Here is a 16520-nt window from a genome sequence, read left to right on the forward strand (position 1 = left end):
CCTTCGTGGCAAGCGGAAGGTCCTGAGTTCAATTCCCAGTACCAAAAAAAAAAAAAAAAAAACAACCCGCAAAGGAAGGTCTGAGTGTCTGGCACAGCGATAGAGCACTTGCCTAGCAAGCAAGAGGCCCTGGGTTCAATTCTCAGCCCAACGACAAAAAACTAAACAGTGAAATTCGTGTTGGGGATGGATGTAGGTCAGTGGCAGAGCGCTTGCCTAGCATGAATTAGGCCCTGGCGGGGGTGTGTGTGTGCAAAATCTGTTGTCTTTGGATCTGTGTATGGTGCTGCAAAAAAATTGGAAAATTCTACTGAGGCACACGGATGGGGAACCAAGATTTGAGATTGATTCACACACAATCAGGCTACGAAAAATTTACCACAGATTAGAACCCTCCTCATCCAATAACGGGGAGAACGACCATGATGTCAGCGAAATGGATCTGTCTCAGACTCAAAAGGAAGATCAAGATGGTTCAGTCATCAGCAAGTTGTTTGAGCTAGCGCTGGAACGACCGTAATTATTTGGTTTACCCAAGGGGGTCAATGCACTTTATTTTTTTGCAGTGTGACAATCGCACTTTCAAAAGCCCCTGTGCGATGCTAACTAACTTCAGGGGACTGGCACCTGATGGTGTCTGCTCTGAGAATGGCTGCTTAGGGATTATGGCTCTGCTTCCTCTCGTGCACTGCCAGCACGGCTGGGCTTCGTGTCTCACAAGGCCACCCACGGACAGCGACCTAATACCACAGCCACCAAGTTCAGGTGGAAACGGGAGGCAAAGGGATGCCTACGGAGACACCGCGCATGCGCCTTACTGCGCGCAAGCGCAGACTGGATTCTTCCTGATAGCCCCGCATTCGCACCCTACCTCTGGGGTAGACCGCCCAGCCTCTGAGAGAAGAGAAGATACGATTGGGCGCACTGATTGCCCGTCAGACCACGCTCGCCTCTCCGCAATACCATTGGTAGCTGGGGAAAGGTCGTCCGGCTGTCGTCTGCCTGCCCCTTGGAGACCCCGCGCCACCGAGGAAGCCGCTATTGGCAGAGGCCTGCATCGCGTCGGCTCACTTCCGGCGCGGGCGGCGACAGTCCTGCCCTCCCCCCGCCGTCGCTTCAGCGTTCTCAACCCCCCGCCCTTCCACCATGGCTGCCTCTGTGTGGTGTGGGGAGAAGCTGGTCGTCCGTGTCCTCCTGTAGGGCTACTGCTTCACTCCCACCCCTTAGGTCCGGATCCATAGGAGCCTCGTTCCCCAATCCTTGGGGCACCAGCCAGGAAGGTTTCCTACCTCCTCCTTCAGGGACAGGACTCCTCTTTCCCCGCCACTTCTAGGGGCAGAAACTTAGCGTTTTCCCTCCTCGAGGGTCTGAAGGCAAAAAAGGCCTCCACTCCTCCCCGCTCTCGGGGCGCACACCGCTCCCCAGCGCCCTTCTGAGCTAGCTAACGGCTTTTCCTAGGGCTGCTGCACCACAGGCAGCGCCTGGCCGGTCCAAGCCGCGCCCTCCCTGCGCGCTGGTTCCTCCTGTTCCTCGCCCCTGGCAACCCAGCGCCTGAGTTCCCCACTTCGAGAACTCTCCACCTGGCCAGCCCCCGACCCTTTCCCATCTCCTGGCTGCAGCCATGGAGTTACCGAAAGGAAAGGGCGCAGCAGCTGCTGCTGCTGCTGCTTCGGGAGCAGCGGGAGGTGCAGGAGGAGGAGCGGGAGCAGGAGCCCCAGGAGGGGGGAGGCTGCTACTTTCCACCAGTTTGGATGCCAAGGATGAGTTAGAGGAGGTAGGTGTGGGGGGCGGGGAAGGGAGTCACGAATTGGGCTGAGGAGGGGTACTGGATGGGGGCGGGGGGGAGAGGCCTGCACGCCCTTTGGAAGGCAGCGGGGACCCGGCTCGGCTCAGCTTCCTGCTCATGGAGGAAGAAGTGTGGGCCAACTTCCTGGACAGGTTGTCATAGTAACAGCAGCCACTAGTATGAAAATGGGGGGTTGACGGAAGGGATACAGCATAGAGATTTACCGAATTTATTTTTACTCCTTTAATCATACACATCGCAGCTGCTTTTACTATCCACCCTATTTCAGACTTAGGTCATATATTAAGTTGAGAAATAATGTATGTGTGTAGGTATTGGGTCTGATAGGATCTTGCAGCAGACCTTGGACTCTCCTTTTGGTTTCCTTGACTATGTGTAGACAACAGCCATTGCCAGTTTTGTTAAGTAGCCATTTAGAATGAGTAAAGACTTAAAGAAAAGTGAGTAGTGTTCAGTTTCAGTTTGGTAGCATCAGCCTTAGGAGTGGGGTGAACCTGGGACAGCTGCCCTCTTCAGCACCAGATAACCTGTGTACAAAGGAGAGAACACATAGGTTGAGAAGAGGATGCAGTAAGGCAATGCCTTGGATCTAAATGGGGACTTTAGAGGATCTGATAATTGTCCCTTCCTCTCTTGTTCTTGTCCCCATCCCCAGCCCAGAGTTGATCATGTATCCCTTTCCACTACTGCACACAAGGATACTTCCTTAGGAGTATCTGACTCACAACTGAGGCATGATTGCTGGACTGTGAAAAACCTAATACATTCAGCTCAGTGGTTATCCAGGGACAGGATGAGTAAATTAACAGGCCCTGGCTCTTCACTGGTCATTACTCTGCTTCTTTGTCACATCCTTTGTCAGATATTAGAGAGTAAGCAGGCAGATGGGTGAAACTCATAGTTTATTTGAAAAAAATCTTAGGTCAGATACAAGATGGTGGAATATATATGCAAAAATTAACTTTGTGAATCAAGAGATGACCAAATAAGTGTGAGGGTCTATTCTCATTTTAGGTCCCATCATGCTTTGCTCAGTAATTCTGTAGCGCAAAATGAATATTTAGTTTTCTGTTTCTATTAGCTAAGGTAGATATAATTAAGAATGTAAACAATACTTCTAAAATTAATGTATTTCCAAAACAGAAATGACTATTTAAAAATGACTGAGCCAGGCATGGTGGTGCATGCATGTAATCTCAGTACTGGGGAGGCTGAGGCAGGAGGATCACTTGTCAGTGAGTTCAAGGCCACCTGAACTACATATGCAGACCTCTCAAACAAACAAAAAAAATGACTGAGCTAGATGCAGTGGTCCACTCAGGGAGGTTCAGGCAGGTAGAGTGGCCCTAGATTTACACCCACAGTACCACCAAAAAAAAAAAAAAAAAAAAAAATTAGGGTTGCTTAGCAATTTGGTTATCCAATTTATTTATTTATTTTTTGGACATGGCACTTTCATTGTGAAACTGTTGAGTCCTGTGTTGTTGCACTGGAGTTCTAGCATTATAGAATGTCTATAAGGTGACTGCCTTTGATTCCTCCACCAGTTTGGATGGAGGGGAAAGGATTCCCAAGAGTTGGGTGGAAATTTTAATTCCTTATCATAGTACCTGCAGTGGTTATTGTGCCTCTGATTTAATTTCTACCACAGTGTAGTACGGCATCTTGTTTTGAGCAGTCAGTGAGATGATATGGGAGAACACATAAGGGAGAAGCATTTATTTTCTTGCTTTTTTAGACGAGAATGAACTTTCAACTGTATCCGAGACATAGAGACAGGGAAGGTCTTTTTTTTTATGCTTTCCTTCATGGTGTCAGTGTTTTCCAGTGTGTCTTCAGCCCTGCCCCCGACTCCTTCTTTCTTTGCCCTTTGTCCTTTACATTTGAATTTTCCAGTAAGCCTTGTCACAGTTTTCTCCCCAGTGTATGGCGGGGGGGAGTTCTTTGGTTTTCTTTTTTTTTTTTAATCCCTTTAGAACAGGGTGTCTTTAAAGGCAAGACTTTAAAGACTTCTTCTAGGTCTTCCTGCATATCTCTGCACACAGAAGTTATCAAAACCTGGTGTTAACCGACAGACCTCTGCTTGTTCTGGCTTGGTAATTTTCCATCACAGGTCTACCTGTTACCCAGGACACAGAGGTAGCTTTCTGACCATGTATGCTCACTGTGTATTGAGTCTAATAGAAAAATAAGGAAGAGGAAGACCTAAGGTTTTGCCCTCTAGAGTTTATCATTGAAAGATTTGAGGTTAAGAAAAAAAAAAAGGATGGTTAAAAAAATGGATAAAGATAGTGAAGAGACTGGGCTTATGTAGTTGGCTGTGATTAGGAAAGGCCCTTTAGAGGCCTGGAATATGAAGCATTGGTCAAGAACATCCCAGTCAGGAGCTGTAACTCTTCTACCCTAGGGAATGTTGTACCCTTTCTTCTCTCTGGCTTTGTTCCTCCCTGTGAAGGCGGAAGTCTTCCTGCCCATCCCTATCCCAGTTTGGGTAGGGAATGAGATAAAAATAGTGCCAGAGATTGAACGAGTTTAGAACATGTAGTTCTTAGTTTCATGTGCCGGCACAGCTCCTGGTTATTCCTTTTGTCAAGGACCAGTTCTGTGAAACCCAGAGCTGTGGCTCAAAGATGGCCGAGCTTTTTTTTTTTTTTTTTTTTTTTAATACTAATCAAGCACTCTACCTAGCCCCAGAACTTCTTCCTGATACTGTGGATAATCAGGGTTGCATTTGGTTAGAAATATGTCCCTGGCTGCTTTTCTCCAAGGAATAATTCACATCCTATGTATAAAGAATCCCCAGGGAATGGGCTTTTGAGTATGTTCTAATCTTTTTCCCTTAAGTCATCATTTCATATTAACTCTTGGTTTTAGAATATAGTCCCTCAGTGTCTGCAGGGGATTGATTCTGTGTCCACCAGACAATGCCACAGTCCACAGTGCTCAAGGCCCTTAAGTCAACCATCCATACATGTGAATAGGAAGGGCTACTTTCAACTTGGAACCCAGCTTATCAGTAACTCTTTACTGATTGGTATCATTGGGAATTTTGCAGGTTGAACCATATCTTCCTTTTCTGAAGACCATAGAATTTCATCCTTCAAAGCCACTAACTTCCCATAAGGGAGCAGTATATAGTATACTTTTTTTTTTTTTTTTTTAATCAGACTGAGGAAGGGAATTGAAAAAGTTAGGGATTTCTCTAACCTGAGTCTCCAACTGCTGTTGTTGTGGTAGTCATGGTTGGATACTCTTAGTACTAGAAAAATTAGTTCAGGAGCTCCTAGAGATGATAAATATTTACTCAGCTCTCTGAAGTGCTGTTACAGAGAGTTTGTTGTGAACAGCTGTTCTGCCAGCAGTTGTTGGCAGCTGCATGTATGATTTCATCTTTACTAAGAGCCTCTGGAGATGGGAAGAAGAGTACTGTTACTTTATTATAGGAATTGGGCTGGCCTTCTTTGAAGGGGACATGATCCTTTTTTTCATCCTGAATGATTTATAACTAGTTTTCCCATCCCTTTTGGACAAGTAATTTTTATAGTTCAGGAAGAGTGGTATTGTTTATACTTCGCCTACAAAGGGGTGTCTATCAATCACATTTCTCATTGCCTTTATCCACTCATCCAAATGTAGGACCCTCTCACTTTCTACATCCTTAGCTGGGCCTCCCTGTTAAGAGGCTACTCTGCTTCTTGACTGGGCACTGACCCATAGAATTGACTCAGACCTCTGAGCAGAGCGTAGAATATCGAGGAGAGGCCCAGAAAAATTTTATTCATCCCAAGGACTCTGAGTGTTAAATTACAGCCAAAGATGGAGCCATCACATAGGGCTGTGCAGCCAGCTTTCCAGGACCTTGGTACCGGGTCCATCTGTCAGACCTCCTCCCTTCTCCCCTTCACTTCCCTTTCCTCTCCTCTCCTAGAAGGCAAAAGTTTACAAGTTCTCTCAGTAAGAGAACTTTTCAGCCTGGTCAGGCACTTGCCCATGTTATAGGGTAGGGTCTTAGATTTCAGGATTCTTACATGCCTGTAGAAGTGATAGAGGTTGGGGAATCTGTTGTTTATAAGTTTAGCTTGGGGCAGTTGATGAGCTTCTCTTTAAACTGAATAGATCCTCAGCTCCCCATACTGGGAAATTGAATCCAGGGCCTCACACTGAATAAACAAGTGCTGTACCACTGAGCAGTATCTGGGGCCTTGAATAGGTTCTCATTCAATTAAGGCTGTATACCATGTGCTTTCTAATGTTACTTATTTAATCATCAAGCAGCCTTGAGATACATATTACCTCTATTTTTCGTTTTTTTTTTTTTTTTTCCTTTTCTGTGACAGGATCTTGCTGGCTTTAAACTCACTGTGTAGCTCAGACTGACCTTGAACTTGCAGTGATCCTCCTGCCTCAGCCTCCCAAGTGCTGGGATCACAGGCATGTGCCATCATGCCCAACAGTATTTTTCAGATAAAACTAGGATTTATTTTTTTTTTTTTTAAATATACTACTCTTTTTTTTTTTTTTGGTTTTTCTCCGGTACCGGGAACCAAACTCACGACCTTGCGCTTGCCAGGCAGGCGCTTTGCCGCTGAGCTAAATCCCCAGCCCCTAAAACTAGGATTTAGAGAAACTAAGTAACTGGCCCAAGATGAGCCTAAGACTAGCTGGCAAGGTATCAGTGGCTTCTATACTGTGCTTTCTGTCAGTTTGTGTCAGCTAGCTCTTGTGTCTTTTCTTGCTTCCTCTCTGTTGATTCAGCAGAGATCTTTTTGTTTGATAAGGAGCAATACTAGAATTTTAGGATGCTGTGCTATTGCTTGTTTACCATCTCCCTGCCCTCTGAATCTGTTTGTTAATCTACTCTGGGTACATGAGTACCTACAAGAATAGTCCAGATCCAGCAACTGTAATAAGTGACCTGCTAGCCCCTGATGACTTTCTTGGGTAGAAAGAAATGACTTAAAAAGAGAATAGTTGTTGACCGAGCATGATGTCACATGCCTATAACCCCAGCCCTCAGGAGGCTGAGGCAGAAAGATAGACAAGTTCAAGGCCAGCCTGGGCTATATCATAAGACCCTATCTCAAAAAACAACAAAAAAAAAGCCATGAGGTTTTTCTTATAGGAGCTGGACTAGGGTGGGATGGAGCTCAGAGCTTGTTAGAAGGTGGGTTGTGAGAGTCACAGTTCAACTTTCATGTGATCTCACAGTTCCTTTTCACAAATACGCAGGTGCTATTTAATGTTGAGCCTTCTGATCTGACCTAATTTGGGAAATAGACCTGATGCTAGCAGTACTGTTATAATACTGGTGGTGTTGGGTTTAGGTTGAAGTTTTGTCTCCTTCAGAGCTTTTTGCCTTAGAACAAATTCTAACCCCTGCTACTTTATGCTCTCACACTGGGTGGACATGCACCCTCTCTCAGCATGGTGGTCAAAGAAGCATGATTGCTTTCCAGGTTTAGATCTCTTTCCCTTTGTCCTTACTGTCAGTATCTCTTATTGCTGCTACAGAACCACTTCCCAGTGCCTGACCTGAGGCCAGGTGGAAGTGAACCAGCCTGTCTTTGTCCAGGTTTTGCCAGCATCACTGTCCTTGGAAATTTGTTTACCTTAAACACTTTCTAAGTTAGTTAGTCTTCATGTCAAAGTTTAAAAGACTCAGGAAATAGTTTAGGTGTCTCATGGTGTTTTATTTTTTTTTCTCTTGGTGTTTTGTTTTACTTTATTTTGTTTTTGAGGCAGGGTGACCCTGAATAGTTCAGGCTGGCCTTAAACTCGCTATGTAGCCCATCCTGGCCTCAAACTTGCAGTGATCCTCCTGCCTCAGCCTCTCAAGCACTCGGATGTCAGATGTGTGCCACCATGTCTGGCTCATTAGAAGGCTAAACACATGTTATGTTAGGTTGGGCCTGGAAATCAGAGTGGTCCTCAAGTGTCAGTGAAGCTGTCCCCACCTTTTTTTTTATTATTATTATTTAATTTTTGGTCTTTTTGAGACAGTCTCGTTATGCAGTTCAGGCTGGCCTTGAGCTCACTTTGCAGCCCAGGCTGGTTTTGAACTTGCAAAGATCCTCCTGCCTCAGCCTCCTGAGTGCTGAGATGACAGGCCTGTGCCACTATGCCCAGCTCCCACCTTTGTTTAACTAGAGACTGTTGCATGTTTTACTTGGGCCTTTTGCTGTCATTCTTTTTCTTTCTTCAACCTCCCTTTTTTTGGTTTCGGTTTTGGTTTCGGTTTCCGTGTTTTGTTTTGGGTCTTGCTATGTAGTCCAGCCTGGGCTTGAACTCACAGTGTAGCCCAGGGTGGCCTTGAGCTCATGGCCTTCTTCCTGCTTCAGCTTCACAAGTGCTTGGATTATAAGCGTGCACGTGCGCTATCACGCCTAGTCAGGTTTCATCTTTCTGCTTGCCTTTCTTCTCCTTTATCACTGCTGCTTTTTCTTTTTACTTCCTAATTTTGCCATACTGTGCCAAAACAAAACTTCTTAATATAATCAATATTTAGTATTCAAATTGCTTTTTTTGGAATTTTAAAAATTTTATTGGTACATTGTAGATATACACAATGATAGCATTCATCATAGGGAATTTGTACCTATACATGATGTCTTGCTGCAGCTTTTTTTCCCATTCCCCTCCTCTCCTTTCAACCCCTTTCCCTCCTTATTTACAAAAGCTTTGTTTCCATTTTTTCCTTCCATTATTTTTTCTTGTCCCTTCTTTCCTTTCCCCCCTCCTTTGTTCCCCTTCTCATTTGAACATTTTCTTCCCATTTCCCAATCAAAATTCTTTTGATTATCCTAATTTTTTTTATTTTTTGTTTTTTTGAGGCTGGGTCATACTGTGCATTTCAGGGTGACCTTGAACTCACTATGTAGGCCATGCTGGCCTTGAACTCATGACCATCTTCTGTCTCAGCTTCCCAAGTGCCAGGATTATAGGATTTTTACCCCCCTTTGGTTTTCTAAGACAGGGTCTTGCTGTGTAGCCCAGGCTGGCCTTGAGCTGAAAGTCATCTTTGTACCCCAGCCTCTTGAGCTTGGAATTAGAGGTGTGCACCATTATGCCCAGCAAGCAGGATGTTTTAAAACTATTTTATTAGCCAGACATGGTGGCATACACCTGTAATCTCAGCACGTAGGAAGCTGAGGCAAGAAGATTGCTTCGAGTTCAAGGCTAGCAGGGTCTACACAGTGAGTTTAGGGCCAGCCTAGAATACATAGTGAGACCCTGTCTCCAAAAAGAAAAAAACAAACATTTTTAAATTAAAACTTAATCATACATATTAATAGAGTTTGGTGTGGTATTTCTATACATGCATACTTAGCAAAGTTGGCCTCCCTTTACCCCCACTAAACCTCCGCTAGCTCTGTTCTAGATATAGTCTGTTGTTTTTAGCTTTCACATATGAAACACCATGTAGTACTTTTTAAAAAAAATTATTAGTACCTTTTTGCAGTACATAATGATTGCATTGATCGTGGTGAACTGATACATGTGCATAACACATCTTCATTCTTTTTATGTCCCTTTCCCTTCTCCTCCATACTTGTCTTTCTGTGTCTGGCTTATTTTTGCTTAATATAATGTGCTTCAGTTCTATCCATTTTACTATAAATGACAAGGTTTCATTTTTTTTTTTAAGAGAAAAAAATCCCAAAATTTCAAAACAAGATCATAGGAGAGTAATGATGGTTAATATATTGTGTATTGTTATCTTTAAATTATGTACTCAGAGTACAAGATATAGGCATTTGTCTATGCAATATTAACACAAACCTTTTCAATGAACTAAGAGAAATTAGTAGTATAACTATCTTAACTACATATATATGTTTTTGTTTTTGTTTCCTGCTTTTCCCTTCCTTTTCTTCTTTCCCCTATCCCAGGTTCTCTTTCCTTTTGAACAGTTTCTTCCCATCTTGCAATATCTATTGTACATTTTGGGTCTTATTTACTCTTTCAACTTCTACCCCAAGGGAGACAACATGATATTTACACGTGCACCTGATTTATTTTACTTGTGAGTGTGGTTTCAAGTTGCATCCATTTACCTGTAAAAGTCTCCAGTCTGTCTTTCTTTATGGCTGAGTAGTATTCCATTATATAAAAAGATATCTTTTTTATCCATTCCTCAGTTGATGGGCATTTGAGTTGTTTCCAAGATCTAGCTGTTACAAACAGCTAGTTAGTTGTGCTGCTATAAACATGAGTGCCAATATATCACTGTGATAAGATGTTTTTAATTCTTCTGGGAAGATACACAGAAGGGGAATAGCTGGGTCAAATAGGACCTCCAACCCTAGATTTTTGAAGAATCTCCACACTAATTTCCACAGTGGTTGTACCAGTCTACACTCCAACCAACCTTATTCCCCACAGCCCCTCCAGCATTTGTTATTGCTTGATTTCTTGATAGTAGCCATTCTTTTCTGGGGTGAGATGGAATCTCAGTGTTTTAATTTGCATCTCTCAAATGACCAGTGATACTGAACATTTTTTTCATATATTTGCTCTTTATATTTCTTCATCTGAGAAGTGTGTATTCATCTCAGATGCCCGTTTTTTGAGTGGGGCTTTAAATGTGAAGGTTTTCTTTTTTTCTTTTTTTCTTTTTTTTGAGTTCTTTATATGTTCTCGATAGTAATCCTTTGTCTCAGGAAGGAGCTGGCAAATATTTTTTTCCCACATTGTGGATTGTCTCTTTACTCTGTTGGTGGTTTCTCTTGCTGTGCAAAAGCTTTTTAATAGGATGAGATTGCAGTTGTTGATTCTTTGCAATAGTTCCTATGCACTTGGGGTTTTCATTCATAAAATCTTTGCCTACACCAGTGTCTTCAAGAGTTTTACTTATCCCACCTTCCAGATGTAATGTTTCTGTTTTAATATTTAGATGTTTGATCCATTTCGAATTTAGGTTAGTACATGGTGAGAGATACCTGTGCAGTTTTATTCTTTGGCATGTGCAGAGCCAGTTTTTCCAGCACCATTTATTAAAGAGGCTATCTTCCAATGAATGTGTTTGGCACCTTTGTCAAAGATAAGGTGGCTGAGTATGTCTGGAGTTGTATCTGCATCTTCTAGTCTGTTCCATTGATCTTCCAGTCTGTTTATTTGCCAATACCACACAACTTTTATCACAATAGCTTTGGAGTATAATTTCAAGTCAGAAATTGTGATGCCCCCTGCCTTGCCTTTTTTGCCCAGAATTGCCTTTGCTATTCTAGGTCTCTTCTGGTTCCAAATGAACTTTAGGATTGTTTTCTCTAATTCTCTGAGATATGCTATTGGAATTTTGATTGGAATTGCATTAAATCTGTGTAACAGTTTTGGAAGTATGGCCATTTTCACTAGATTGATTTTCCCTACCCAAGAGCAAGGGATATCTTTCCATTTTCTGATATCCTCTTCAGTCTCCTTTTTCAGAGTACTGTAGTTTTCAATGTAGAGATCTTTTACTTCCTTCATGAAATTGATTCCTAGGTATTTCATTTTTTTGGGTGCTGCTGTGAAAGATGTTGTTTCCCTAATTTATCTCAGTGAATTTGTTATTCATATACAGGAAGGCTATTGACTTTTAAATGTTGACTTTGTATCCAGCTACACTACTGAATTTGCTTATTAAATCTAGCAGTTTTTTAGTGGAGTTTTTGGGGTCTTCTGTATAGAGTATCATGTCACCTGCAATTAATGATAATTTAACTTCTTCCTTTACTATCATTATTTGACAGGATTTCATTCTTTATGATAAAGTAATCATTTTTTTTATGTATGTATGTCACATTTTCTTTACCCACCTCCCTGTTCATGGATACCCAGGTTGATCCCATATCTTAGCTGTTGTGAGTAGAGCCACATTATACACACAAGTGTGCAGGTATCCCTTTGGTATGCTGATTTCATTAAGAACAAGGGTCTTCCCTCATATAGTTACTATTCTGTCATCAAGATTGGATTAACATTGACCCTTACCAGTATCAGATTTACCCTAGTCACTCACTCACTATCAGTTGTGTCAGTGATGTCTGTTACAGCAGTCCAGGGATCACATACTGCATTTAGGCATCAAGTCTCTATTTAATTTGGAACGTCTTTATAGTCTTAGTTTTTCCTGACTTTAAACATTTTTGACAGGTCAGTTATTTTGTAGAGTGCGTATCTCTTAATTTGGGTTTTCTGAAATTGCTTCATGATTAGACTGAGATTATGCATTTTGACAAGAAAACCTAAACAATGTTATTTATTCTCTTTTTTCAGTACTGACAATTGAACCCAGGGCCTTTGGACTGAGCTATATCCCCAGCCCTTTTTATTTTTTATTTATTTTGAGACAGGGTCTCACTAAGTTGCTAAGTAGCCCAGACTGGTCTCAAACTTTTGATCCTCCTGCCTCAGCCTCTCAGAGTGCTGAGATTATATGGTACCATCACGTACCCTCACACTTGGCTGTTACTGTCAGTGATTTTTTTTTTTTGGTGAAACATGGGATTGAACCCAGGGTCTTGTGCTTGCTAGGCAAGTGCTCAGCCATTGAATTCCACCTCCTGCTCTTTTTTATTTTTATTTTTATTTTCATTTTTAGAAAGAGCCTTCTGAATTGCTCTAGCTAGTCCTGAACTCACAACTGCTGCGTCTGCCTCCCAGGTAGCTGGCATGCATCACCATACCTAGCTATCTTCAGTGCATTTTATCCGAGGTGCATGGTGTCAGTTTGTCTCACTATTGGTGATACTAACATTTGTTTGTTTTTGAGGCAGGGTCTCACTATGTAGTGCAGGCCTTGAACTCTGAACTGAACCTTGAACTCTGCTTACGTAGCCCAGGCTGGCCTCGAACTTACAGTGATCCTCCTGCCTGAGCCTCTTAAGTGCTGGGATTACAGCCCTGTGCCACCATGCTCGGCTGGTGATACTAACTTTGGTCACTTGATTCAGGTGGTGCCCTCCAGGTGTTCCTACTATGTAGTCCAGCCTGACCTTGGACTTGCTGTGTAGTCCAGGCTAGCCTCAAACAGCAATCCTCCTCCCTCAGCCTCCTAAAGATTGTAAGTGTGTCACCACACCTGCCCTATTTACATTTATTAGTTGGTATTCTACTGTAAGAAAGGGCTTTTCTTTAAGATAGAACTAGAGGCATAGTCAGATTTGCATTTTTTTCAGAAATACTTTATAAGTTGTTATGACACTTGCTGTTCTCACTCTTCCCCAGAGGTTGGAAAGGTGTATGAGCATTGTGACATCAATAACAACTGGTGTCTCTGAAAGAGAAGCCAATGACGCCCTCAATGCCCACGTAAGTATCACTCTGTCATCACAGCTGCTACTGAGTCTGGGAAGTCTCCAAGGTACAACTAGAAAGATGGAAAGACAAAGCCGCTAAGAACTAGGGGATTGATGTTTACGTCTTGCCTCCCCAATCCTGGTCTCCCCACTCTTCTTTTTTTTACTGTGGGAGTCCATCTCTTAGAGCCTTGGGCATATTTTTAAAAACTCAGTTTGGTGGTAGTATTTTTCTTTGTCACGTATTTTAAATTCCATTTCCATCAATTTGTGTGGGTGAATGATTTTTAAATAGTACATGTAAAGGACTTAGAGTAGTCTCAGATACAAAGTAAATGTTCAAAGTATTGCTTGTTACTATATATTTTTTGCTTTTTGAGACAGGGTCTCGCTATGCAGTTCAGGCTGGCCTTGAGCTCACTTTGTAGCCCAGGCTGGTCTCAAACGCATAAGGATCCTCCCGCCCTTTTTATTTTTTATTTTGGGGCAGGGTCTTCTTGAGTTGCCCAGGCTAGCCTGGAACTTGTGATACTCCTTCCTCAGCCTCCTAGGTAGCTGGAATTACAGATGTACATCACCTTGTACATCATACCCAACTGTTGGTCATCTGTCTCTCTCTCTTTTTTTTGTCATCTCTTAGAAGGAAATCATCAAGATTTAAGAGTTGGCAAGCCAGGCACGGTAGTGCACTCCTGTAATCCCAGCACTTCGAAGGCTGAGGCAGGAGGATCGTTGGGAGTTCAAGACCAGCCTGGGCTACAAAGTGAGCTCAAGGCCAGCCTGAACTGCATAGTGAAACCCTGTCTCAAAATAAACAAAAAACAAAAAAACAAAAAACAAAAAAAAAAAGTTATCGGGTATGGTGATGCTTGCCTGTACTGCCAGCACTTTGGGGGCTGAGGCAGGAGGACTGCCACAAATTCAAGGCCAGTCTGGACTACATAGTGAGCTTAAGACCAGCCTGAACTACACAGTGAGACACTGTCTCAAAAAAACTTTTTTTTTTTTTTTTGGTCTCAAAAAATTTAAAAGATTTAATCCTTGGGAGTATAACTTTGGTAGAGGACTATCCTGGCTTATGCAGGGAGCTGAGTTCAATCCCCAGTACCTCAAAGTGTTCAAGAAAAGGAAAAAGAAGAAAGGAGACATTGCTTATTTCCCATTGCATGTTACCCAAGAGTTCCCAATTTTCTGGGAGAAACTGCTTCAGTTTACTACTTCAAACAACTAATTTCTTTTCCTCTCTCTTTCCAGGTATGCAAAGGCCCCCCGCAGCATGAGGAAATCTGCCTGGGGCTCTTTACTCTTGTCCTCACTGAACCTGCCCAAGCCCAGAAGGTGAGACACCTGCTGTAGACCCACATGTCCTCAGATGGGATCTGGGAACATGGTGGGATTTACCATTTAACTAGAGTCCTGTGAGATCCTTTGACTAGAGCCGAATCATGTTCTCCAAATGTAATTGCAACTCCCATTTTACTCTCAGTAAACTGATCTATGACTAAAGTCTTTTCTATCCTCAGATTTTGATGCTAAAAGGCAAGTAAAGGCAGTTGTGAGAGTGAAAAGCACTTGCAGATTTAAATGTTGTACATATGAGGTAAGGCTTAGGAGGCTGGGATTAATCTAAGGGAAAGAACAGCTGTACCAGGTCTGTGAGTGTTTTTATCCCAAAGAGCATGGCCTCTGCGTTGTAGGTTTGCCACTGGCAGGTGAATGACAGGAAGCAGACTTAAAATTGCAGCAAGTGCAATTTAGATTAGACACAATTGATACAGTAGCAGTGATGAAGAAAATACTGGAGTCTGCTAGAGTCTACCTTCCCAAGGAAAGTGCAGGAAACCTGTTCTGCAGTTCTTACAGACCGAAGAGACTGGAGTGATTTAAGTAGGTCTTTCCTGGAAGTGAGGTACTAGACAGGATGATCTGTTTGAATTTTTTTTTTTTTTTGTAATAATATAGCAAAATTAAGTCTCTCCCAGATTCCCCCTTTATAGCAATTCTGTGTCCTTTGTGTGTTGCCAGGATGATTTAAAGTTTGTGTCTGGAATCTGGCTTCAGGTAAATGGTATAAGAACAAAAGAAGAGCTCTGAGTTGGGAAAACTCAGCGTTCTCCCTGGCTTTTCCCTGAACAAGTGGGGTGTGGAAAGAGGCAGGTGTGGTCTTTGCCTAGTATTCTATTGGGCTGTATGCAGAGAAAATCTTGTTTAATCCCCAAACATGATACAAGTTCAATGGCTTTATCTCTTCCCCCAGACTACTCTCAGTTTACCTGTGAGGTAATTTGGAGGTGAGAGATGTCCTTGTTTGAGGATAGAACCCTTAAGATTCTCTAATCCTGTCCCATAGCTACAGGCAGGATTTATGGGCATGGGAGCCCGATGTGTTTGTATTTCTCTGGTACCAGCTGAGGTAGGGTTTGAGGTGAGGGTGGATGGTGGGGCAGCAAGTATTCACAAATCTTTGGTTTTCTGAGAGAACCCAGGCAATTGGAAACTTGTCAAGTAAAGTTGCTTTCATCTTCATACTGAATATGATATTCTATATCATACTTGAATATCATAAAGATCCCTGAAAACAAATGTCTCCAGTTTGGTACTGTGAAACAATAGTATGGCCCTATTGATTTAAAAGAAATTGTTAAAAAAAAAAAAAAAAAAAAAGAAAAGAAAAAGAAATTGTTGCCAAAGGTAAGGGTGGGTGGGGGTTAAGGTTTAATTTTCATGTTTGTGTGTCTGTCTGTGTGTGTTTGTGTGTGTGATGCTAGGGACTGAACCCAGAGCCTTTTCACTGAGCTACATCCCCAGCATCCTCTCTTCCCCTTTTGAGACAGAATCTCACTGAGTTGCCCAGGTTGGGCTCAGATTTGTGATTCTTCTGCCTCAGCCTCCTACACTGCTGGATTATAAGCATAAGCCACCAAGCCTAGCTTCACGTAGAGGTTTAAAATACTACAGTTAAAATCTCATTTAAGAGCTATTGCTCAGTAGTAGAGCACTTGCCCAGTATGTGTACAGCCCTGAGTTCCATCCCCAACTCCAAAAACAAAACAAAATCTTGGTCATCTCATTGCAAATTAGTCTTGCCTGCTGAAAAGGTTTGTTTGTTTCAGGTTAGATCTGAATCAGCCAGGGTAAATCTCAGTGGAGGGGGCAGGGTTTGTGGTATTTCTGGCTCTTTGCCTGTTTGGAAGAGAGGCCACTGGGCTCTGCATTGTAAATTCTAGTTTTGTTGTGAGTTTGGCTGTCCAGACCCAGCAAACCTCGAGCACACTTCTTTTTGCAGTGTGACAGCCCTGTGAGAATGCCCTAAGCCCTCTGGGGAGGAATACATCTCACCCTGGGTCTCATAACTGATTGATGTAGTTGCACCAGATTCCCGCTCACATGCTGAAAGTTTCCAAGTGAATCCCTACCTCCGAGCCTCTTAGACT

The 16520-nt window shown here is 42.7% G+C and overlaps 1 protein-coding gene across 1 annotated transcript in view; it reads left to right on the forward strand.

The window, feature by feature from the left end:
• The first annotated feature begins 1018 nt into the window (after positions 1 to 1018).
• The window catches only part of Ints3 (integrator complex subunit 3), a 42582-nt gene continuing 27080 nt past the window's right edge, over positions 1019 to 16520 (forward strand). The window contains exons 1-3 of the mRNA XM_005411440.2: positions 1019 to 1774; positions 13016 to 13099; positions 14341 to 14424. Of these exons, the coding sequence (XP_005411497.1) occupies positions 1622 to 1774; positions 13016 to 13099; positions 14341 to 14424 (321 nt within the window). The 5' untranslated portion in view covers positions 1019 to 1621. The remainder of the gene's footprint in view (positions 1775 to 13015; positions 13100 to 14340; positions 14425 to 16520) is intronic.

The sequence above is a fragment of the Chinchilla lanigera genome, unplaced genomic scaffold (genome assembly GCF_000276665.1).
Source record: "Chinchilla lanigera isolate Chin_1 unplaced genomic scaffold, ChiLan1.0 scaffold00144, whole genome shotgun sequence".
Classification (NCBI taxonomy): domain Eukaryota; kingdom Metazoa; phylum Chordata; class Mammalia; order Rodentia; family Chinchillidae; genus Chinchilla; species Chinchilla lanigera.